Source organism: Mycteria americana, chromosome Z (assembly GCF_035582795.1).
Source record: "Mycteria americana isolate JAX WOST 10 ecotype Jacksonville Zoo and Gardens chromosome Z, USCA_MyAme_1.0, whole genome shotgun sequence".
NCBI lineage: Eukaryota > Metazoa > Chordata > Aves > Ciconiiformes > Ciconiidae > Mycteria > Mycteria americana.
The window spans coordinates 76,386,690-76,412,386 of record NC_134396.1 but is presented as its reverse complement, the minus strand read 5'-3'; the positions used below and the strand labels follow the sequence as shown (position 1 = coordinate 76,412,386).

At 36.2% G+C, this 25,697-nt stretch overlaps 1 protein-coding gene across 1 annotated transcript in view; it reads right to left on the bottom strand.

Annotated features, from left to right (window-relative positions):
• Positions 1-25,697, bottom strand: part of ADGRV1 (adhesion G protein-coupled receptor V1) — a 293,978-nt gene that overhangs the window by 253,008 nt on the left and 15,273 nt on the right. The window contains exons 4-16 of the mRNA XM_075488638.1: positions 25,569-25,664; positions 24,381-24,485; positions 22,897-23,010; positions 19,100-19,665; positions 17,566-17,836; positions 16,429-16,758; positions 12,891-13,067; positions 11,610-11,833; positions 4,017-4,049; positions 2,215-2,341; positions 1,942-2,127; positions 828-1,008; positions 51-214 (exon numbers count right to left, since the gene is read on the bottom strand). Coding sequence (XP_075344753.1) covers positions 51-214; positions 828-1,008; positions 1,942-2,127; positions 2,215-2,341; positions 4,017-4,049; positions 11,610-11,833; positions 12,891-13,067; positions 16,429-16,758; positions 17,566-17,836; positions 19,100-19,665; positions 22,897-23,010; positions 24,381-24,485; positions 25,569-25,664 — 2,574 coding nt within the window. The remainder of the gene's footprint in view (positions 1-50; positions 215-827; positions 1,009-1,941; positions 2,128-2,214; positions 2,342-4,016; positions 4,050-11,609; positions 11,834-12,890; positions 13,068-16,428; positions 16,759-17,565; positions 17,837-19,099; positions 19,666-22,896; positions 23,011-24,380; positions 24,486-25,568; positions 25,665-25,697) is intronic.

Sequence of the window (25,697 nt, the reverse complement as noted above, 5' to 3'; positions counted from 1 at the left end):
CTTACTCTTTGTCCCATATACTCACACAAAAACACTGTAAAAATGTTTACCTCATCTGGAAGTGAGTAAATGGTGATATTTTTTGAAAACTCCAGATTATCAAAGAAAATAGTCTCTTGTTCTGGATAGATGTCATTGGTGCATGCTGGGTCAACAACCCAAGACACACTAACTTTGCCATAGTTTCCTTGGTTTCTTACAACTCTGTAAGCAGCTAAAAAATACAAACATATACAGTCAGTGCCCATCTTCAGAACAACACAAATCAAAAATAAAAAGGTCAGCAAAGCTGAAACAAAGAAAAGGGAAAGGAAATAATACGTAAATTCACTTATTGCAAAACTAATAATATGTGAGCACACTACATGAAAGGACACGCAAAGATAGACCATTAAAGCAGTTCAAACTTACTCAAATTTGTTATTTTTTTGCCTGTAAATGTACTTGATAATTGAATAGAGACGGATAAATTGAAGTCACCTATATGAAGATTTAACTCTATTCTTCTCTCACATAGCACCCTAGTCTTCGTGCTCCACAAACAGAGCTACTACCTCCAGGCTGCACTCTGCACATACATCAGTACTCCGTCCCTCCTGTCTGGCATATTCTCTAGCCATTTTTTTACTGGATTGATCCCTCTGTCTTTCCAGGCCCATCATTCCCCACTTCAGTCTCCACTGCTCATCTTGCTGGCACCATACCACTCTGGAAACTCCTGAGTGGAGACTTGAGTCAGACCTTGTCCTAGAAAGGTGAAATGGGGAAAAGAAGCCTTGCAGGGGCAGACAGCAGATAAAACAGTAACTCTAATAAAAAAGAATTACCAGCGTAGATGATTTCTCCTTTACTTTCCTTTATTGTTACTGATAGTTCATCAGGTAGAAACTGAATGACACCATGTGGATCATCATTCTTCAGAATGGTTATATTGACCATTGTGGCATTCCCCAACTTGCCTGGCATTTCGCTGTAGCCACTGAGTACCACAGAATATACTTCGTCCAGCTAGAAGAGGGAAACTCAGCCAGAAGAAAAATACATATCCAGTATTCACATCCAAAACAAACTGGCAAACATCCACAATCCCTAGCCAGCCAGAAAGAGATATAAATTTAAACAAAAAGAAATCACACACACTTTTCTACACACACAATGTGTTTGTACATTGCCATCAGAAAAAAGAAATAATTAGAAATTTCTATCTCTGACAGGGCCATTTTCTCCAAAAATCTAGCATTATTATAGGCAAGGACTTATTTTGTGTACTTAACTTAGAATCACATCAATTCACTAGTACAAATATATTTGTAATGCTCCCTGAAAGGTAAGTTTTCTTTTCTGTAAGATTTATTAACATTTCTGGCTTTGTAACAGGGAAAGCAAAGATTTTAAAACCATTGATAGCACACTAATTTAGAAAGAACATCTCAGCCTGCTTTATGAATGTAATGGGACTTTGTACTTCATCTGTTTCTTGAAAAAAGCTCACAGGTAATGCTTTAAGGAACATTAAAACAAGTATTGCATCTCTGTATCTATAAGGCCACTATCAGTCTAGACTGGGGAGCATTGAGTGAAGCTAGCAGATGATTACTAGAAAAAAAACAAAAAAGAAGTTCTTCACACTGAGTTCAATTAAATAATGGCACTCTATAGTACAGAATGTCATGGATGCTAAAAACTTACATGGATACAAAGTGTAACTGTTTCAATTCACAGAAATTGAATTGAATTCAATTTAAGTCCTCCATTGAGGACTATTAAACCCAAAGACATCTTTTATTTATCCAGGCATCCCTGGTTTGGAAGCTGGGAAGACATCCTGGAGAAAAGCCATTACACACTTGTTCTGCTCCTATATATTTGCTTGTATTTTAATAAGTGACAAACTAATATGCCTGTGAGCATAATTTGAAGAGAAAAAAAATTAATTTTTACCTCTGGAATCCCATCCATCCTTGTCAGAAGAGTAATTATGATCTCTCTTTCACCAGGCTTAAACTCCAGAATTCCTGTGCTTCCATAAAACTCATTATTGTCTCTTGGTTCCACAGTGTAGCGTAGAAACTGCCTGACGAGACTTCCTCTACTGCGGACAATCTGCAGTTCGACAGACTCCCCTTCCTGTAAAAAAGAAAATCCAGCTTTTTCTAGCACTCTGCTTAAACTAAGTTGTCCATAATGATTAGGAGAAATGACTCAGATAGCTACCTTGATACTGTAGGGACCTCTGGAAGAGGGAGAAAATTCGAACACTCCTCCAGGATCATCATTTTCCAAAATAATAATTTCACAAGTAGTAAACCCATATTTCAGTATTTGATTTTCCACACTGACCCTGAGAAAGGAAGGCAAGCGGGTTTTTTGAGTGACAATTCTGTTTGGCAAGTAAATCCACACCTATGTGAAGGACATCAGAAAACTGATGAATTTTATGAATAAATGATGAAAACAAACAATTATCTGCAAAGAATAAAATAAATTAAGAAAGACACATCAGTATGTTTTATCCATTTGCAAAAAAAACCTTTGCTTCTGAAGTAACTTTGTTTTCTGATTAGTTTTTATAGTTGGTGATTCTGGGTTTTTTAGGCACACATGCGGACAACACACAGGAAAAGAAAGAGAATTGTACAGTAAAAAGGTAGAGTTACATTCAGTATTACTTTGGATCAAAACATAAAGGATAATCCAAAATCATTTAAACAAATAGAAATTACATTGACAATGACATATTTGTATCTGCAAAACCTGCAAAATTTACTATTGTTGCAAATAGGAAGAGACTTGCCCCTCAATATTGCGGATTTCATCCTCACTTGTGCATTAACCTGCCTTCTGTAAGATGTGGACACTACCCAGAGGATCCCAGTTTGGACCTACCCTCAGTAGCTCAGACTCATTCCCTTTCTCCTCCCTTACAAACTGGCTGCCTAAAAGCATACGGTGAGCAGTACAGGCATGATCAAACAGTGCTCCTCTTGCTGGAGGATTTCTCTCCCTGGGCTACTGCTACACCACCTTGGTCTTGCTCATGGGCACGAATGGGCCATATCTGACAAGAGAAGGAAACCTTGCACATTTCTTGCATTCATTTCCTCAGATGTGGTAAGTTTCAACGACACTGTTTTAAGTTCATTACAATAAAAATGACAGAAAACATACTACTGAGGGATGCATCAAGAATGCACCTTCAGACTGACAGTTCAGATATGGCTTATTACATGGTGTTTTATGTATTTAGATTCCTGTGCATATTCCGTGTTTTCTGGAAGAAATTTCAATGAAATCTTGGTCCAACATATTGTAAATATTTTTATAGTTTCACCGTACTAAAAACCAGACTTCATCAAACACTATTTCATGTAGAAAGAAATGTGATCTATTACGTCCAATATTTGAAATCAGTTCCAGAACTGTTTCCACAAACAGTCCATAAATAAATGGAATGCCCCCATGCAAAAAAATAAATAGCAATGTATCTTGTAGCAAAGTCTACAGGCAGCATACAGACGCAAAACAGGAAATATCTATTTAATAGGGTAACATGTCATGTTTATTGCACGGTAAAAAATATGTCAGCAGACACAATAACTTGTGTTAACATAAACTACATGTAGGTTATTCCAAAACAAGATAAACGCTCATGTTTGACCACAGAAAACTTCTTCTGTATAATTCTAGTCAGTTCAGTCATTTAGTCGGGGCAAATCATATTTGTGGCAGTTTAAAACAACTAATCCATTATTGCATCAAAAGCTCACATATGAAACATTGAGCCATGCATTCATAGCTTTCATCATTCACAGATCCTAAATAAAGAAACACCCTCAAGCCAGAACCTCATGCCATCACATTAAACACCAAAGGGCAAGCATGCATTGTCTGAAGAGATGCAGAAGACGTGATTCCTGAGAGGAAAAGAAATGACAAAGACAGATTCTGTCCAAACCAACCACTTGTAAAACAAAGCATTGATTCACTGAAGACAAACCATAGTTCGCTGCACTTACCCAAAGTACACGACAAACCTTTCTGTCTCTACCCTGTCGACACAGAAAGAAAGAAAGAAAGGGGATGGGGGAAGGAATGAAAGTGCCACTTGCTAGAATTTCAATAGTACTAATCTTAGAAAAGATTAATAACAATTTAAAAAAAACCACAAAGCTTTCTGTTTCCTTTCCAAAAGCTTATAATGTTCATTTTATGGGAACCCTACTAGCTTGGCATTTTCCTGTTGACAAATGCTAGCAAGTGGGCAGTTCCCACTCAGGAGAAATGACCCCATGACCAATTCGGCATGTCAAGACCCATTCATGGTATATCCTACCAGGCCCTCCTCCAAAAGCTTGATTACTGCCAACCTCTGTGCCTGCTCACAACTGCACCAGCAATTTATAATTAGCCTTTCAATTAAGAAAAAAAAAATCTACATGCTTCCATGATGTTACTTCAACAATCTACCAAAGTAATGATAAAAACAGCAAGCACAGTGGGAGTTGTAACGGGTATATATCAAAAACTATTTTGGCACAAAATCACATCAAACTTTACTTGTGACAATTTTGCAGTTAATCAGATTACCAAAGTAAAATAATAAATATAAAAATACAAAAATAAGAAAAGTGTATTTGCTAATCTCTTAATTGGTTCCGTTTTGGCCAAGCACTTATAACAAAACTAACACATCAAGTCAGATGAAAGGGCAGTATTATTCTGCAATGGCAAGCATGCATTTTGGCTTTCTTAACCTAAAATAAATATAAATTAAATATAAAACCTGTATCTTCTATCAAAACACCATTAACAGATTACCACAGAATTTATAAAGTGAAATTCTGAATTCACTAATGTCAGAAAGAACTCAGATTCAGAATTCAATAGAGGTAAGGGTTCACTCAAAATTTTGAGAAAATAAAGAAAATCCACTTGCAGATACATTCTTTCAAATAGGAGATCTGAATTAATAGAAATTTTTCATTGATATCCAGTGGGGCTAGATTTTAAATACTATACATTGAGACACTCTCCCTTCCTTCAGAAACATGTGCAAAAGTGTTCCAAAACCATCAAAGTATTAATACAATGAAAAGATCAAGGAGAAAATTCCAGAGCTGGTAATGCTACAATTTAATTATATCGCTAAGCTGTTGTTAATATAATTTACAACAGAGAATACAAATGAACCATTATATCAAGTGAGTTTTTGATATGTATGTACAAGCTTAAGTAGTTAAGACATAATAATTCATCAGAAAGTGAAAGGTTATGCCAGAAATAAAATCTCTTTCAGCTGCATGGAGTTACACTGCATGTGTCCAAACACAGCTCAGACAAAAAAGTCTGTTAAGATGAACTGAGGAGTAGTGCCACAAGCTAATATTGTGTTGTAATGCACAATGGCAGCACTACAGAAATCTGAAGAGGGTAGCAGACATGAAACGGCCATGAGGTACCATGAGGTGTGCATCTTGAGCACCTCCAGGTGTTCTTTGAAAGGACTGAGAAGACTGGCAATATTTTATTAACTTAAAACAGTCATAGTGTAAGTCAGATCGGAATCTAGAGAACTTGCAGGTCAGAAAGCAACTAGTCAGATGCAGCCCATCCACTGCTAAAGGAAACCGCTGTCTGGGAGGTTTCTCCATCTGACTCCCATTTTCAACACTAGGATCAATTTATTTATTTATTTATTGATTGGCTGATCTGACCGTGTTTTCTCTGCATGACTGGCCAGATTGCTGTCATTGCTCTGACATCATAAATGTTGGTTACTGTTCAAAAAAGGCACCAAATAGCCTATGCAAAAATGGAATAGAAGCACCTAGGCTTAGTCTTCCAACTCTGAGCTGCTGTTACATGAGCAACAAAGAGTGTACATAATAGGATCCTCCGTATTCTCGCATACTCATATACTCATATACTTGTATACTTCGTATTCTTCGTATACTTGTCCTTCTAGGACGAGGGGAAATAGCCTCCAGTTGCGCCAGGGGAGGTTTAGTTGGATATTAGGAAATTTTACTTCACTGAAAGGGTTGTCAAGCATTGGAACAGGCTGCCCAGGGAAGTGGTTGAGTCGCCATCCCTGGAGGTATTTAAAAGACGTTTGGATGAGGTGCTTAAGGACATGGTGTAGTGGTGGGCTTGGCAGTGTTAGGTTTACTGTTGGACTTGATGATCTTAAAGGTCTTTTCTAACCTATACGATTCTGTGATTCTGTGATTCTGTACCTACACTCTGAGGTACACACATATAAATTCTCATAACATCCCTGGACCAGGACCCATCGGGTGACTTTCCGGCTCGACCCTGGATTTGTCTCCTCACTGTGGACCTGCCTGGCAATCGCTGGGCTATGCCTGACCCCAGCGATCATCATCCAGCCTAAACCTGATGTGTGTTCCTGGCTTGACCTGCCCCACCACCATGACCTTGCCTGATGCCCTGGACTCCCGGTTGCCCCCAGTGACTTGCTCCAGCCTGCTCTCCGCCTTGATGGAGGCGATGGGATGGGACCCTGCCCAACCGGCCATGTTATCAGGCTGGACTCCTGCCTCTACGCCACCACACAGCCCCCAGCCCACCAGCCATCAGCTCTTGCTACATGCCCTGACAACGTCCAAGAACAACACGCTGTTCACGTACAGTCCTTTCGTCGCAGAGTAACCACGTCCAAACTGCCACAGAGTGCACAGGATCAGTTTAGTCCTGTTTCACTCTTTGTGGTATGTGAAACCATCTCTGTAGGCATTCCTATAACAGCAATGTGGAAACAGAACAAAAACGGCTATTTAGAACTTCTAAAACTCATGGTTTGCCCAGGCAGGGACATTCAGAAGTAACGATAAAAGTTAAAGCAGCTCCTTGTACACAGTCGCTTAGCCATACCAAGGAGCTCCAGCTACCAGAGAGCACTTGACCAGGAGTAAGGAGATCCCTCTCACTGGGAAAGCCACTTGCCTTTCTTTCTCCTCAGCTTAACTTATTCTGTAAAACGGCTATCTGTGGACATGAAGTTTCATTTTATCACAGAGGATAAGACCTGGCAATGTGCAGGATGTTAACATACGAAACACAATCTCAAACTGCGTAAGTGTGTTTTCTGTGATGAAACAGCTGTAAAAAACCTACTTTCCATATGACAAATCTCATGTGAAATCACTTGTCATTAGGGAAATTCTTTCTTTAAAAAAACCTTAATCATTATTTAGCAAGAACTACAGATTAATTAGGACAACTAACAGAGCTTTGTTAAACTAACAAAGTACTAACAGTACTTTGTTAAACACATAGTACTACAAATTATCAGAAAGAAGATTTTTTTGACTGAATTTTAAAGTAACACGGGAATTTCAATGTTATTATGAACTAAATACCCCTGCAAATAAAATAATAATTATTAAGAGATGCAATGTGGTCGAATTTGACAGATTTGGACCAAGAATTGGACCAAGAACTGGAATTCTGCAGAAAGTGAATGTTTTGAAAGGCACCTGAGAAACTGAATTGCAACTGTGAATGTGTATTGCTGTTACTATTAAAAACACACTTCTCTCAAAAACTTTCTTTTCTATTAGGGCATCTCAGAAAAGGTGCATTCAGATTGCCTCTGGAATGTTACTCAATTTGCTTCCTAGATTTGTAGTCAGGGTTCACCCCTTCTTCAATTTTTTCAGGATTATCTACTGATTTAATTAGTGGCAGGACCTAGCTTTAAAGAACAGTATTAAAGCAGGATTTGCCACATTATAAATTCCACAGTGCTTCTCATCAGAGGGAACACCTTCTCTCCAGCTTTAATCCACAAATTATTTGATTTTGGAGGCTATTTTAATTTTTGTTACTCATAGCAGGAGATATATGGTGGCATTATTTTGAAAAGTAATAAAAGCTAGCAGTAGGTGTCCAGTAGCACTCTTTTCAACATTCTACTACTATTTTCAAATAACTTTTTCCCCATCGAAACGAAGTCTGACCAAACCCTTGGAAAAAAGCCAATGGTTTACACTGAAACCTATAGCCTCACACATATTACTTAACAGAAAAATTACTGATAGATACGGTTTTGAAACAGACACTAGCCACAGGAAATCACCAAGTTAGGAGAAAATCTCAGCTCCATTAAACAGTATATTAGTGTTTCTGTGCATGCCAGTGCAGACAGCAACCCACAACATATAAACATCACCTGAGCCGTGAATTAAGGACCACAGGCAGTATGCAGTGCTTTAAATGGGCCTTCTATGATTTGCTAACTTTTTGACATGAAGTAATCTCTTAAAAACAAAAATGTAAAAAAACTACCAGACATTTCATAATGAAATAGTCAAACCTATGTTTTGCATTTGCAGATTTTTTAAAATCTGTTTTCTGAACTTACTCAAGACAGAATTTCAGCCTGTGGAAATTTGTATTGCATCACAGAAATCACTAGAACTATAAAAATCCCCACGTTACGCTGCTTCAGTTTTGCTTTATTATACATAGTAAATGAGATTTAGCTCATAACATACGTACATGGATCTGTTCCGGCATCCTAAATTATATGAGTCATGACTCAAAAAAAATTTGAGCATAAGGACTATTTAAACAGTCATCTGTTCATAGATTATCGCTTTCACAAATTAAAATCAATTCATCAGGATATCGCTGTTCGCAGATCCCAAAGTCCTCAAGTTCTCATTCTCACCACCACTCATTTAAGAGTGCAAACACAACCCGCGTGCCCCGGAGGTCCCAGCCCTCCACTTGCACCAACTGCCAAATCAATAGCTGTGTATCTGCACCTTACTGAGGGGATGACAACTGCCAGTAGCGGAATACGTTGTGCAGAAGGAAAAAACAACAATCAGATTTTTAAAAAACTGGTTTCTATTTGTGCTTACCAGGTAAAATGAACAGCCCTAGTATTTATATATGCTTTCACAAAGCATACACACAATTTCCATGGCCTGTTCCACCTACATTCATCAAGAAGACCAAGGCCTTGTCTTTCTCATACAGATTTCACTACAGACATCTGGCTTTATTTATTCTCAATTCAGGCCTATTCAGATATGGGCAGGCATTCAACCTGAAGCTGCTCCTAAAAAAAGAAAATATGAAGAAGCTTCAGCAGGTACAGGATTGTCTTGCTTCTTTATTACTCATCTGTCTTCTTTGGAAGCATATTCTTCATTATATACATTGGCCTCCATTTTGTGGATGTAATTCAGAGTTATTTTTAATATCTACAGCCCATGGACAGAGGCCATAGAACAAGGAAAGAAAATATAATGACTTGGAAATTTTTAATGGCTTGGAAAGTTTCTTTTACAGTTATGGATGCAACTAAAGCTCGTTTAAAATGTAAACTGCCTTAACAACACCACTGAGTTGTAAATAACACATCCTTGTTAGAACTAATTATTTTTATTATTTTATCCATGCTATTACTAATTGCAATAAATAGAATGCTTATGAACATATTCCTATGTCTATAGTTTCATTAAAGTTCTTACATGCTCTATTTTCCTACTGACTTATGCTACAATTTATAGAACAGTACGAGTACATCCACAGCACAGTGCATCTTTGTTTTCATGCTAATTCACTACTGCTGCGAGGTGCTGGCTGCCAGCCTTGGAAACCGAAATCTTCTGTTCATCCAGAAAATACAAACTATGCAGAAAGCAATACCACAAGCTTACACACATAACCCTGCCAGTATCCTTCAACCCTGATTTGAAGAGTCATCTCCAGTACTGAAAGGACGATCTTTGCAGTCATTTCATTCTTGGCTTCTGCTGATGTTAAAGTTGCCAGATTTCACTCATAGCCTTGAGGGACACTATCCAGGTCTAGAGAAAAGTTCAGATTTTATCTCCTCCTTGTTTACTTCTTTTTCCAGGCCAGACCACCTGTTCCTTACTTCACTCTCTGACCTTGCCAAGTGTGGGAAAGCTGCTTACTGCTGGCACACTTTTTACCAGCCACTTCATGATCAGCAGAACCTGCTACTCCCACCATACATAGTAAAAGCAGAACAGTGGTTACGTTTGTTCAGCTGCCAGTTCAATCCTCATTGCAGCCATCATTTTCAAGGCACAGCCTAGGGTTACTACTCAGAATAAATGGCAGAAAGCTGTAGTTAGACCCACCTGCAGAGCTGTCAGAACGTAAAAAGCTAACCTTTTACGCTGTCCACTTCCTCTGTCTACTTATTTGTTTCCTACCTTTCCACTCCCATTTTTTGGCAACCTCATACACAACTTCTTCACAACTTCCATCATCATTTCTAATCTTAGTTTCCCCCTTTGTTCCAGAGACTCTAATGAATTCCTTGACATGAACCTGGAAAGCAGAGAACTGCTTGCAACAGTCTCCATTTGTTTTTGTCTTGAACAGGATTGTCTTTTCAACGTAGTGAGTAGCCAGGGCAGAATGAAAAAACTCGTTCTGCACTAGATGCACCCACCAGCCAGCTTTTACAGAAGCAGGCCAATCCTGCAATGGAATAACATCTTTCCTGTGTGATAGAATGATGTTCAAAAAACAGGCTTTCTGAACCAGGATCAGCAACAGCTTGAGGAGCTGGTTGCTCGTTTGCTAATATGTAATCGCCATGGGTATTTGGTGTTGAAGCTCCCAAGAGCTACTATGCACTTCCTATATAGGACAAAAGTACTTCTGCATAAGGTAAGGACTCTGTAAGTAGTAGATGTTCAATGTGGACATTGCTGCTGGCAGACACCTATTAGTATGTCTCCAGAAAAAGTGGGAAAATATACGTTAGACTAATAGGAGGTAGTAGAAGAAGTGGTGGCATTTCTAAACTATATATACAATTGAGTTGTTGGAAGCAGGACAGAAGACATAGCCAAGATTCTCTTGTTAGTAAATCAAAGAGGGAATACACTCCTGGATATGAACTAATTTAAGTGTTCTGAGTAGGGCTCACATGCAGATAATAGCATCTCCTGAGGTCCCTCACAGCCTTAATTATCCTATAATCCTGATTTTGTGCAGAAGGGAGACTACAACACTGTGCTTCCAAAACACCATTGCTCTCTTTGTAGCCAAAGAGTGTGGTAATGGTCACACTGGGCTATTCTGGAAGCCAGGAGTTGTGATGGAAGTATCCAATTATCAAGAGCAAGCAACACTGAGTGTGCAGATCAAACAAATAAAATGCTGATCTAATTCTGCAATGACAACCTAGCTATAAACCTTTTTCTGACAGAAACACAGTTATGTATTGCCTTCTACTCCTCATTATAGTTTTCCCGATTATCTCACTAAATATTACTTTTCTGAAAAGATATGTGTTATAACCAAGACCTATAACTAAAGATCAAAGCTGAAAGAACTTCTAAATAGCATACATTATTTTCATCAAAATATAAACAAAATGAAGTAATTAGATAAAAAATACAACACAGTTTCTTACACTGATCTCCAGTCAAAGAAGAATCCATACACAGTCTGAATGAAGGGCCTAATATTCCTTCAGGCACTTATCAACGCAATACAGGCAATACCTCCTAATTAATACTGTGCTGATTTGTTATATATAAATTGAGTATTACAACCGATACATATGAATAGAGATTAGGGTACAATACCTGTCCAAAGTTAATAACACAGTTTCATTCATTTCAGGTATATCATCAGCTTTAACAGTAATATTGATCGTAGTATCACTTTGTCCAGATAAGAAAGCAACGGAGCCATTAAAAGGACTTATATCATCATGTGTTACTGCCTTTTGGTTGACACCAGAGGGTTTCAAACTCCAAAACACAGTTGCTTGACCATCAGTCCCATCTCGATGCAATGCAATGGAAACCTGCGAAACACATGAATCTGTGGTAACTTGTAAAACTAGATGAAAAAACAATTACCCCCTTGCAAATTACTATTTGAATATGAGCCTCAAAATGTTCAGCTTGGTGTTCATACCTATCGATACGATATGAAATCAAAGATGGCGTATCAATAAAAATATATACTGAATCTTATCTTTTTCACCAATTATCAGTTACAGACTTAGACAGTGGACATGACAGATTATTTATATCACAAATCACTAAGCAACCATAAACACAAAGAGCCTTGTATGACTGATTTAATCAGTGCCCACCTCTTCAAGACACAACTTGGATTTTAAATACAACTACCATAATTTTACTCTGGTTATTATAGTACAGTGCAACCTGTACTCTACTTAAGGTAATTAGCAGTTTTAATCTGAGAATGAGAAACAAGTTATCTGATTCAGGATTTGTGGGAAGATTTCAGTGAAGACAGCCAGGGAAAAAAGTGAAAATGTATGGAAAAAAACTTTTTTAAAAAGTTTCTCCAGCTGGGACTAAGGCACTCATATGGATTGGCAATGCTTTTGAAAATTCTTCTTTGGGTTCTCAGAAACCTAAAAAGCACAATTGTTGTAAAACATGCCCAGCGAGCCAAAAAATATGTTCATATGTAAGGCAGTCAACTGTAACATACACAGACATTTCCATGAAATCTAGGACCAGTATCAGTCCTCCTTTACATTACTACCTTTGCAGTTGGTGAGAGAGATTAAAACTGTTTGCAGCATCTTTTGTTCTGTGTAAGCATCAAGACCTAACTGGTTTTGGATGCTTACAGAGAACGCAAAGATCAACCTCACTTTTCTGATAATGACTAACACATTATTTCAGACCTTAGTTTCACAAGCAATTTTTTGCCCCCCCCCCCCCCCCCCCCCCCTTAAAGCGAGGGAATATTTGGGATCAGGCAGAACTTAGAGGAAGGATTTTCCTCGCATTAACCTTCATATGTTACACTGAATATAGCAAACTTTGCTTTCCCCAACTAAATTTTCCATAGTGAGGGACAATATAAAAATGTTTACTTACCACTGTGGCAGCGGAATCTTCTGGCTCAGAAAGAATAATTGGAAGATTGCTAGTAAAGCCTATTTCTCCATTTGCAATATCTGGAGTAATCCTCAGAGAAATATTTCGAATCTCACCTAATCTAGGACTCAGAGGTGGGACTAGAGGAATTCTATTCACCAGCTTAACTTTTTCCAGCTGTAGGAAAAAGTAAGAAAAAATTGAGAAATAAGAAGCCTTAGTACCAGGTCAGAACAATTCTGACATTGCAGAGTAAGTTTTGTATGCAGGGAGCAAAACATCTCCAGAACAAATTTCTCTTGTTGGCAACATTGCTGTTACAAAAATGTGTAAGGAGATCTGTCAAAGAAATGAAGAGGATACCGTTGAGCTTTGTCAGCAGAACGGTATACTTCTTAGACAAATCATGTTCGTGTACACAACTAAATGTCTGTAGAGGGAGAATGAAGCTTCTAGATCAGCTGATTCATTACTAGACCTAGGAATAACTGTACTGATTTGACAAGTGGCCCAAGCTATTGTCCTAACTTTCATTTTTTGTGCCCCGCATGGATAAAAGTCTGCTGAAGTCACTGGAACCATAGTAATTTACAGACTCTGATGAAGCCAAAAAAAGATCCAATCTTCTTTCCTCTCTCATACAACTTTAAGGACTTCTTTATTTATAATAACTAATACATTAGAATTGTATTCAGAACTGAAAATCAGTACAGTATTTCAAAACTGCAGTCTCCTCTTGTGTTACCATACTTCTGATTGTTTATTGATACTAAGAGGAAATAGAAAAATGTTTACCCTTTCCTTGAATGGGACATATCACTCACTAAACCCAGCAGCAGTACTGAGACGGCAAGGAGAGGAAGACTTGCCTTTTTAAATATTTCTTTCAAATATAATTTATACCACGTGATTCTGTTTACATGCATCATTATAATAAATGTTTCCATAACTGATTTGCATATCCTTCTGCAAACATTTCACTGGGGCATGAACCCCCAATAACAACCACCCTTAACTCCCACAAGGATGTTTTTTGCTTGGAGTTATCAGATGTTATCATACAGTAAGGTTTTATTGGAGGAGGGGAAAGTGGCCTTATTTAAATCCATATAGTGATCATGAATCACCATTTCAACTGCTGAGTTTTAAAGTCCTTCAATTCTTAAAGCCAATCTATATAAAACACCTGGGCTGTATCATACTTTGTTCTACCATTGCGTGAGTAACACACAAAAATATTCATGCACATTTTATTTGATGATAGACGGAACTGTTTTACAGATACTGTATTCAGTGATTCTCAACCACACCAGCTAGTTATTGAGAGTCTGAGGAATAGATGGTGGGACTGTTTGTTTTGCTTGTTTTCTAAGCTTTCTTTTAGAGTAGGGCCTGATCCTGCCATTAACAGTATGCAGGTGGACCACTGTGTTAGCTCAGTAAAGTTTATGAAATACTACACAGCTGAAACAGTTCACTTTGTTAAGTGCTTCTGACCCTGGATAGTAACTTTGAGATTAAAGTAATAATTAATGAAGAACCAAGAAATATTTTTTTTAGTTCAGTGTTTCCTTTTGAAGCAAATCAGCTCATGAGGAAAAAAAGAATGCATTGTGAATTGAATAATAATGACGAGTAGTTTATTAAATTAGTTAATCTTCCTGTCCATACAAAAAACTGCCCCTCAGACTACAGTAGGCTATTTAATTGAAGATGTCACTGAAGAATGTTAATCTCACTTTTCCAGTTCCTCTATCCATTCTCTAGTTGTGTTTAAGCTTCATTTCCTCCTCCACTCCTCCTACCCTGATTCCTGAGTTGATCCTTTATTGTGCCTAGTACAAACGCTGTAATCTTCTCATTCTAAACATGTTCACTGAGATTATCATTTATTCACAATGCAGAAGGATTGTCATAGTGATAAATAGGGGTATTTTTCGTCCTTCTCTATGAGTTTCTAAATGAATTTTCTGTGCTGGAAAGTCCCTCTGATTTTGTTTATTCAAACAAAAAGATTTTTATGGTTCATGGAGAAAATACAGAACATTCACCCCCTCCCGCCTCCCTGGAATCCGCAGTTTGAAAAGCCAGGCAAAGCGCCTGCATTCTGAAGTACATATCATATGTGTGTCTTGTTCATAGTCCACACTGCAATGTTATTTGTAATGTATTGTTTAAAAGGGGCTTGGAATGAGACATTTTAATTCTTCTGTAGATCTTTCAGATCTTGTGCAGATGTAAAATATATTAACCTGTTCTAGTATTCCAGAACACAATTCCTTATCTAACTGTGAATGCCAAAAATTGCATTCTAGTTATAATTCTGGCAAGGATTTTTTTTTCTCTTTTAAAATTTTTTAACAGAATGTGGGGAGAAGGAGGTGGAGGGAAGAAATCTTTTCAAGGTCTCAGAAGCCATTAAAACATCTTTAGTAGACTATAAGTTAAAGACAAAACCTGGCAAATTTTAAACCTATGGATTTAAATATCAACATCTTCATTTGAAAAATCTAAAGACATCTGACCTAAAATTAAAAGATTGCCTCTAAAGGAACTAAGAAATGCCTCTCTAATTTGTGCTTTGGATGTGCCAAGTCATCTCTTTGTCTGTGTATCAAGATCCCTAACTGGGCTCTTCATCCCAGATGACCAGAGTGGCATAGTTAATCACAGGGAGTAGAGATTATGGGGCAGTTTTAACTGCAGATGAGAAAATAATCATAACAAATACTGATGACAAGGCCTAAGATCTTCCACAGCAGTATATCTGAACACTATCTTGCTAAAATGTAAGCAAACCTGGTTTTCTCCAGTGAAAAACAAAAGCCCTCATTGGAAAGTGGAAATTCTTTCTTTAAATATTTTTGCTGAAAATCCAGTTTTCTGTCAAAAACACAGTTTTAGTGAATTTTTCTAACCAGTTTTAATTAGAAATGACAGAAGATCCCTTCCTACAAATTCAGACAGAAAAAAAAAGAAGAAAAAAACCCCAAAGGGCAGCAAGGAACACTATACCGAGAAAACTGGAAAAAATACTTTTTAAGTTCTTTGGCCAAATTCATACATAAGTGAAATATAATATATGTTTGACTATTTTTAATTTATATTTACTTGCTTGTAATGTCTAAAATTTGTTATGGTTCTGTAATTCAATTTTAAGAACCTTATTTTGGTTAAAATGAAAGCCAAGGGGTAGACAGAGAAACATACCTCAAAAGGTAACTAACTTCCGCAACATTGATCTCATTTTGTTAAATTCCATGATTAATACCTGAATCCTGTTACAACAGTCTATTTTTACAAACTGGTGTAATTAGTAAATAATGATTAGGAATAGAGCTCTCTATGGCATATTTATGGAAGCTGTCTCTAAATAAGAAAGTTTTCTTATCTATAGAGATAATGATTTTTTTCTTTTTTTTTTTTTTTTTAATAGGTAGGGTCATTTTAATTAAATTAAAAGGGAAGGAGCCACTACTGAATTATACCCTTTATATTACATGGGCTAAAAAACCACCCCAAAACACATCTGAGATACCTGTATGAGGAAATGAGCACCATTTTGAAGAAATGCATCATTTCTTATTGGTATATTCAAAGTATCCTGTGTTTTTCCTTCTGGAAACATGAGAATGCTTCTTCTAGACATATTTAGAATGCCATCTTTTGCTCTCTCAGGATCCAGAGCTCCAGCTGGAATATACAGTGCAGTATAAACCAACTGCACATCTCCAACTGTTCCTCTCTCCCTTGCAAAACTCAAGGATAAAAAGCGTCCCATTGGATTACTTTCAATCTTCTGATTCTCCAAAGGATAAAATTTTATTAGGCCATAAACATCATCACTGTCCTGAATGTAAAACAGAAGCTGCAAAACAGAAAACAGCATCACTTACTCTATGCCACAGTTACTATATACCATAGTTTCCATGCTTTCACAAAAGCATGTCCTGACTGTCACCATACATTTTTCTTCTTAGTGAATTGGCACTCAAGAAAGAAATCAGATTGACAGCCCCAAAGTATTCTTTGTACACCAGCAGCACAACACTGACAGTGGCAACTTTCCCACTATGCATCATCCCTGTGCCACAATGAGCTCTGAATAACTGATTTTTTGGTTCAGCAGCCAAAGTGAATAATTTAAAAATGTTTCAGATTGTGAAAAATTTCATTTTATTCACCAAGCTCGTTCCAACCATTCTGAAGAAAAACAAAGTAGGGACTTGACTCACAAAACTGTCAGCAATGCTAGCCACCCTTTATTTAACAGTTCAGAGGTTACAGTCTTAATCACCAACCCCTCCTCTTGAAGCTGTTACCCTGTGTAAAACATTCCAATAATCATTAAGACAGCAAATGAGCAAGTGAAAATAACTCTCCTGCCTTCTCTTAGCAAGCAGTCACTCCAGACAGCATTTATGCAATGCTATGTATGTTCAGAATAATCTAAGCTGAATGTTACCATATTAAAAAGGTCTGGCTTTGTATACTATACTAAGCCAAATACTTTGGATATGGCTCTATGTATTAAGATTATATTAAGGATTAATTTGTTTGATTTATATTCAAGCCCAAACCCTTTAGCCAATCAATCAATGTTATCAAAACTGGTAAAGTCCCTAATTATTACCTATTATTACCTTATCCAAAAGAATTCTAAAAGCAAACTTACCTCAGATGGTTCACTGACTTCTGCACCTCCCTGTATTGTATGAGCTAAGAGTTTCAGAAGATAGGGCTCTGCCTCTTCTGGTATATCATCATTAATAATGTTCAGAGGAACGGTTACCAGCATCTGTCCTTGATCAAAACATATCTCCCCCGTCTCTGGAATAAGGTCTTCAGTCACAGGTGAAGGATCACTGCTATTTCGGATTATAACCCAGGTAACAGAAACATTTCCATGTGTTCCACCATTTCTTACAATCGTGATCCCTTCAAACCTACGGTTTTGAATGAAAATAAAAACCCACAATATAAAATTATAATGAATATTGGCTTGCTTAGTTGTTGATTCCCTGAAAGATTTACACAAACTTCAGTGGAATAAATGTTAAGTGCTGCAACTGACATTGAGTCAGGGCTTAAAGTTTGTGAAATCATGTGTAATGATCACATACAAGACTTTTCTTAGAGTGCCTATTCATGAGCTCTCTGTAATGTCTCTAAAGATATTTGTTAGAACTTTGTTTACAGTGAGGAAGATACTGAGAAGTGGACACTTGGCATGTTTTATGTTTGTCTTGAGAAATACATGACAAATTTCAGAAAACTTTTTCTCTATTAACTTTCTACACCATTTTATAGACTATATCAAAATACAGTTGCCAGGCATGAACATTTAAATAATTATTCTGAATGAACTATTGGCCTCTGTACTGAAATATTAAGTTACTGATAGTTATGATACTGGGAATGTCATGTTTCCTGCATCTGACAAGCACATGACTACAACAAAAAGTCCGGGAACCATGACTTACGAAAATTTAGAAAGCAAGACTTATTTCTTTACTGTGGATAAGAAAGAAAGATGAACACTGAAGTGCTGGGCTCTACATACTATAAAACATTCTTTCGAAATTGTTCATAGTACAATAGCTTCATGCATTTCTCTGGGGATGAACTACCACCAGTAGCTAGCAGTGGACATTTTTATTGAGACTGTCAATATTGTGTATCAGTCCTGCCTGTAATATTTGTACAGAGCTTTGATTTTAATCTCTCTGTAGAATTACAAATATTAAACTTATTTTTAAGTTTAAGGTAAGTATTTCATGGCAGACACTCAACACCTTTTTTTTTTCACCAGAGACTGATTATATCTATAGTAAATACAAAGATTTACCAGGGAAGGAAGCCATAAATCTATTTCCCACTTATACGAACTGGTGTGTGGCAGCATCAAGACGTCATTGATCCTGCCTTTAGATTAAGTTTTTTTCAGTATTCTGGTAATGTGATTAAATATTTACAGTTTTCATATACCGTTCATAAATATTAAAATACTTCCTGTATAATTAAACATTCCCACTTCCTTGAAATCTTTGTAGATATAGTTGATAATAATAACACCACACTAAATGATTTCTACATTATATTTTCAGTAGTGATTTTATAATTACTTTCCATGAAATCCTAAGGATGCTTAATAATGCCAAATGAATCTCTTAAAGTGACTAAATACTATATTTGAATATCTGTAGTACCTTGAAATTTGGTCTTCATCAATGATAACAGTCTGAGCAAACAGGATACTGTTGATTGACAGTACTCCATAGGGTTTATCATTCGGTTGGATGGTAACATGAACAACAGATGGATTAACCAAAACAGCATCTCCCTGCAAAGTGTCCTTAAGAAGCACAATCTGAAAGGTCTCAGCAATTTCTGGTATGGCATCATCAAGGATCTTAAATTTCATATAGGTTTCATGAACTAGAGGTGGGAAAACAATAGTTGTATTTGGCTGTAGATCTAGGAAGTCTACATTAAGCTGTGCATGTGCTGTTGAATTCCCAGTTATGATGGCATAACTGACAGAGACTTCATCTTCATCAGGTCCAATTAATTTTCCACTGACATCCTTACCGCGAACCACTTGAATTGTTACCACGTCAACTTCCTCAGGCACCATACAAGCGCTCTGAACAAAACGCACAGGACTGTCATTTTTCTTAATATTAATCTGAACGGAATTTTTTGTGTTGTTGATTTCAGCCCCTCCCTCCACGTTCCTCAGATGAACAACAAACAATTCATCATTTTCAGGTATCTGGAAAAATAATATTAGCAACTGGCTGTAAGTCACATTTCAAATACATGCAGAACACTCTTACTGAGAAATAGGTTTTATGTATTTTGCAGAAAAGGGAAGTAATACAAACTTGACAGCTCATTTCATATTAAAACAAACAGGAGAGAAGTCTTTCTTTTAACTTTGGCTGAAAATCTTGTCTCAAAATTGAACGTTTCCATTTTCTAAAACATATTTCTGTGCTCTGGTAATATGAAAAAGGGTGGAAATCCAGACAAAAGCAAAATAAAAACTCGGCAAGAATCAGAAAAACTGGATCTTTCCAACTTGAAACTATGAGGAGATCCAAACTCTACTTTTGGAAGCCACCCCTATTTGGAAACAAATGTTCCTCCCAGTTATTTAGATTTACATCTTGATTTTCTGATGTTGATACTGACTGACCTCTATGCATGCCTGAGATAATACAGGAACAGCTTATGGACACAACCTTCCTTGGCCCGTCCATTCCTATACAACTGGAAAAGGAACACTTGTATGTTCACACACACCCCCACATCCCCAGGGAAAACTTCCATCACAGATCCAAGAAAGTGTTTTCTGGTGCTTAGCAATTAATTAGGCTTTGGCATTTCTACAAGATGACTGTTTAAAACTACATTTTAGTTTTAGCTATTTCTTCTCTGGTATCTGATGCAGCAGATAATAAAGAATGGCTTATAAACCACAAATTACAGAACTTAAGGATGAGATTTTTACTTTATATTACTACATTTTATTCCCCAAATCTTGATTTGCTAAACCTATTTAACTGAAAAATATGATTATTTTATTAATACATATAGGTTAAAAGTAAATCTTTTAAAATCATTTATGATCTTTGCATCTCATCCTTGCTGTGGACTCCTGGAAACTAGTATTATTTGCTTCTGAGAGGAATTCCAGGAAAAAATTACTGATTTTTTTGCTAATGGTAATGCTCTGTTATAAAGTTGACAAATCCTTTTCATGCACTTTTGTTTACCGAGCTAAAAAAGTTCTGAAAACCCTGCTGTCTAATATTTCTTCTCTTTCACACTCATTTGTTAATTGGCCACCCTCAGATCCTTTTCTAGGGCTAAGAGAGTGGGCATGCAACTGCCTTTATAGCTGATGCCAATTCTTTGTCCCTTGTTTGGCTTGCGGCACTTAAACTTGCATAATGTTGTTGACTGATGCAGGGGTTTTTGTCAACGTGAGATCTGGAAGTTCTCAGTCACCTCTCTCCTCTACTGAGATAAAACATAGTTATTTTACCTTATTAGAATAGATGCTAACTTATTTTTTGTTTAGTTCACTAATTTATATACCATCTTGCACCATAAAAATATACACTTAAGAGACAGTCAAAATGTCTTGTTGTAGTTTACATTTTAGTATCTCATATAAATGGGACATTCTGGAGTTCTTAATGGCATCGTGACTGACCAATAAAAAAACCAGTTGAACTTCAAATACAACAGTATAAATGATTTTCAGTGCTGTCTCGCCTCTTTCATTTTCTCTTAACAAAGTTTCCATTATTCCTCACTAAAAAAGGAAATGTATACAATAAAATTACTATAAACGTAGTGCTGTGGAGATCAGATCTGCAGTCCCCTAATTTCTGTAGGAAAAGTGCTACCCAATTCAGAAAAATACTTGTTTCATTGTTTTTCCTCACTTCAGATCCTAAAAGCTCAAACTAAGCTCTGAGAGTAACATGGGATTCTTGTGAATTCCATCATCATCATCAATAAAGGTTTTTTTTACGCAAAATTAATCTTTCGTGTCACACCTGTTAAAGACTTTCACTGAGTGGACCAGCCACACTTGTTCAGACCAAACTTTGAGAAACAGAACTTTGAAAGCATTTCTCAGGGGAAAAGAAAATCACATCCTTCCAAAAAGCCTAAAGATTTCTTTCTGTGTATAAGTCACAGAAATATTACATCTAATCTGAAAGAGATGTTTCTACGCACCAGTCTGTCACAGCCTCTTAACTTTAAAAATATCAGTATAGATGTGGAAAACCACTTTTTATAACTAACAGAAATATGCCAAAAATTGCTTTAACGTTGCTCACTTCTGAGACAGGCACTTTCTTGATATTAATTTTTTCTTGTGAATGTCCTCATTAAGTTGTTCTGTATCACATTTACTTATTTTGGTGCCTCTATTTTTCCTCTCATCCCCATTATAAATTAAAAAAAAAACAGAAAGGGAAAGTATGTGTAAGAAAAATGAAAATCACAAATTGAAAAGTAGAATAATATGTTTTGTTTACTCTGAAATAGAAAGAAAGGCTCACAACACAGAAACACTTTTGTTTAAAGACCAATCTAAAATTGAAAATTTTTAATTATCACCTAGTGTTCATGCTCTTCACAAGATTGCCTGTTTCTTTTAGGAATATCTATTTTTAGAAGTACTTTTTAAAATATGTTTCTACCCTAAAACATATCTATATCAAAACATATAACTTTTTTCAATCTATCTTTTCTCTGTGAATATTCAATGTGTTATATTCTTTCTTTAGTGGCAAACATAACGTGTCTGCTCTTCACATGAACGAGAGCCAATAAAGTTAACAAAGAATAAACTGGATTCTTATGCATGGTTAACTGAAGGCAGAGGAGCTGCACAGGCATCACTGAGGATGTAATTAAAAATGCATCATGTAAGCAATGTTATGATTAGGTTCCTTTTGCCTAAACAATTAATAAAGACAAAAAGGAGAACCTGGGTTCGTTATGCAAATATAACCTGAATTTGCAAGGCAGACAATTAGGGAAAAGCAGAGCACATTTAAAAAGAAATACAGAAAAGTTAAATATAGAAAGGGCAGTCTAATAGATAAACCTAGATCTAGTTCAAGAACATCATCCTTGGCCATACAACAAGGATCTCAGTATTCCATCTGAAAAAAAAAAAAGTGTAATGCTTTCCTGATTATTTATACATTTACTGCAGTAGCATCTAACAGGTCTACTCAGAGCAGCCAGGATATGTTCAGAAACTAAAAACATTCACTGATGAGAATTACAGAGGTAGCATTAGAAAGAGTAAAAATGAGAGCTCATGGAACCACAATTTAACATCACTTTATTAAGTAGAAGCACTTTTAACCTTATTTAAATCAAGCATTTTTGTAACTTATTCTAAGTCTCTTCAGAACAGCAGTTAACCTTCTACATATCCAAACCAAAAATGAAGTCAGCTTGTTCTTACCTGATCATCAAGCACTGTTAAATTATAAATCAGCATTGATCTCCCAGGGGTAAATGTAATATTTCCCCTAGCTGGACTTAAGTCTTCTTCAGCTGGGTTTGGTCCATTTTCTATCTGCAAAGAATTGATTTTTATGATAAGAAATATATAAAACAGGAATACAAATCTAGTACAAGTACAATAACCAATATACAGTGTGTGAAATGCACAACAAATGACTATCTATTCAGTCATCTCCTGCTCACAGGCACACACATTCAGTTGTGAAAATCTGCTTTTCTTTGGAGTAAGTCAGAGTAACCACTCCCAAGAAATTATGAAGAAATTTATTAATTTCCAGAAAAAGAGGAAGAAAACTACTTTCACATAGGCCTATGACAACTCTTTGGTATCCACTGATGCATAATTGACTCTTTCACATAACAGAAAGGATATTCATTCTCATTTAATTTAAATCACTACTATTTCATAATAAGTTCCAACACAAAATAATAGCAGTTACTGGGTTTGTGTCCTTTCTATCTTGACTTGTGATATTAAGGGTATTACATTTAATAGTGAACCCTAAAAGACTAGGAAGCTACTTAGAGGCAATATGGTGATTTTTTTTAGAAAATCTTGTAAATTTTTTCAACATACGTACATAAACTACACTGTTGAGATGGACCTGATTCATTGTGCAGATAGTAAAATTTATTGGATGTTAAAACACATAGATCTGCAATAAATTACACAGAGAATCTCATTCTGTACTTTAACTATACATGCTATATTTAGTATGCAATAAAATCCAGTACAAATCTTTTCAGATTTTGACAGGTCTAGATTAAACCCTTGATGACATATAAGACCAGATAACTGATAAAGAAATACCCATATGAAAGAATTTATATATAATTTTAAAGTATGTAATAGAATCGGAGCTACATAAGAAAAAAAACCCAATAAAGGCAATGCCTGTATCACATTCAAATCGAGTACATAAACAACGGCCTAAATATTCAACATGAGTGGTTTAGTTTCTGGGGATTCAAACTGCAGTCTTACAGTTACAGAATTTCACTAAATACTGAGCTCTTGTACTTACATGTTTAAAGTTGCCACAAGCATTAAAGACTCACTCATGTTTATTTGTAAAATATAGATAAAATTTGAAGAAATATTAAGTAAGACATTTCTTACGCACTTCAGACACATTGTTTTCTAGTAATACCAACTAATACTGCTTCAAATATCTTCCTAAATGACAGACAATACTCAGTTTTCTCTAATATCTCCTATTTTTTCCCCAAATTAAAGTCAGATAATTACAATATTTTCCATTTGAGAGGTAATATCTTTCCACATTATGAAACAGATTTAATAAATGTAGACACAGGTATTTTTTCCCTCTTTCACTTTTATAAACACTTTGCTAAGTTATGATTATGGCCTCACAGTTTCATCCAACAGACTACGGTATGAAGACTTTTTGATATACTCACCTCAAAAGTTACGATGACCGTCCCATAGGTTCCCCTCTCCCTAATTAGAGTGAGAGGCACAAATTCATTTCTGCCCCTGGCCTCATTCACTGTGATTAAGGCAGGCTAATGAGGAAGAAAAGGGACAGGCAATCAGGCACAGATCAAATATCACAGCAGAAGGAAGAAACTGTTACCATAGAAATACCAAACTCCCACAGACAAGTTAATCCAATCTGCAAACCAGTCCACTGATGGCATACATTTCCTAGCAACCAATTAGTTCAGCTAATAAAAAGCTTGAAAGATTTCAGATTAAAAAATCATGCAAGTAGAGTGGGGGTTGTTTTGTAAATTAACATAGTCAATATATACAAAGCACTAGCATATTAGCACTAGTATTTATAGGAGCTCCTAACCCTGTTAAAAATAGGTTTTCTCCATTAAAAAGTCATTTATTAGGCAACTAGCTATAAAGGGACTTTGTCTATCAAACTGTCGTAGGTGAAAGATTTCAAAGAATTACACTAATTCAGGGAGCAGCATGGCTTAGTACTGTGGTGCTAAAAATTTCTCATGTTCTTGGGCTTTTTCAGGGAAGTCCTCTACAAAAATTATATTGCCATAATGCTGGCAGTGAGATATAGCTCCTCTTTCTACTAACACAACCTTTGCATTATTGCAAATATCCTCCACACCACTAGAGTCACACCAGTGTCTTATCGCAGAAGGTGTTATACAATGCATATATCATGACAGTGTTCTCTCAGCTTCAGAGTCAAGTATAAAATTGCTCACTAAAGATCGGAAAATGTATATATTCTCAAGATTTCCAAATCGCATCTTTAACTTCCTTATGGTATTATTTCTCACTTCTTCCATACTATATTAACATCTTGACTTAGAGATGAGGGGCAGTGAGACTAAACAACTTTTTAGAAGTTTTCTATTTAAGATGAGCAACATAAATATTCATCCAAGTGTGAGGGTCTCAGGCTACATCTCAACACCTAAAAGCATATAGAAGTAATAAAGCTGTATATATGTATGAATTACATACCTATGTATTAATTACCTCTAGAGGTGTTTTCAAAGATGTAACTCAGAATCAGTTTTCAAGGGATTCTGTTGAACACTTAACCAGCATCTTTGAAAAGTTCACCTTTATGCTTTCTAAAATTTTCATATATACCATATAAAAAGCCATACCATGTTAAAAGAAATTATTCCAAAGGCATTGTCATTTGATAAGATTGTTACAGTGACAGATTTGGGTGAGCCAAGCTTTATCCTTGCAGACGGTTTCTAAAATTAACGAAACAAAATAAGATATTAAAT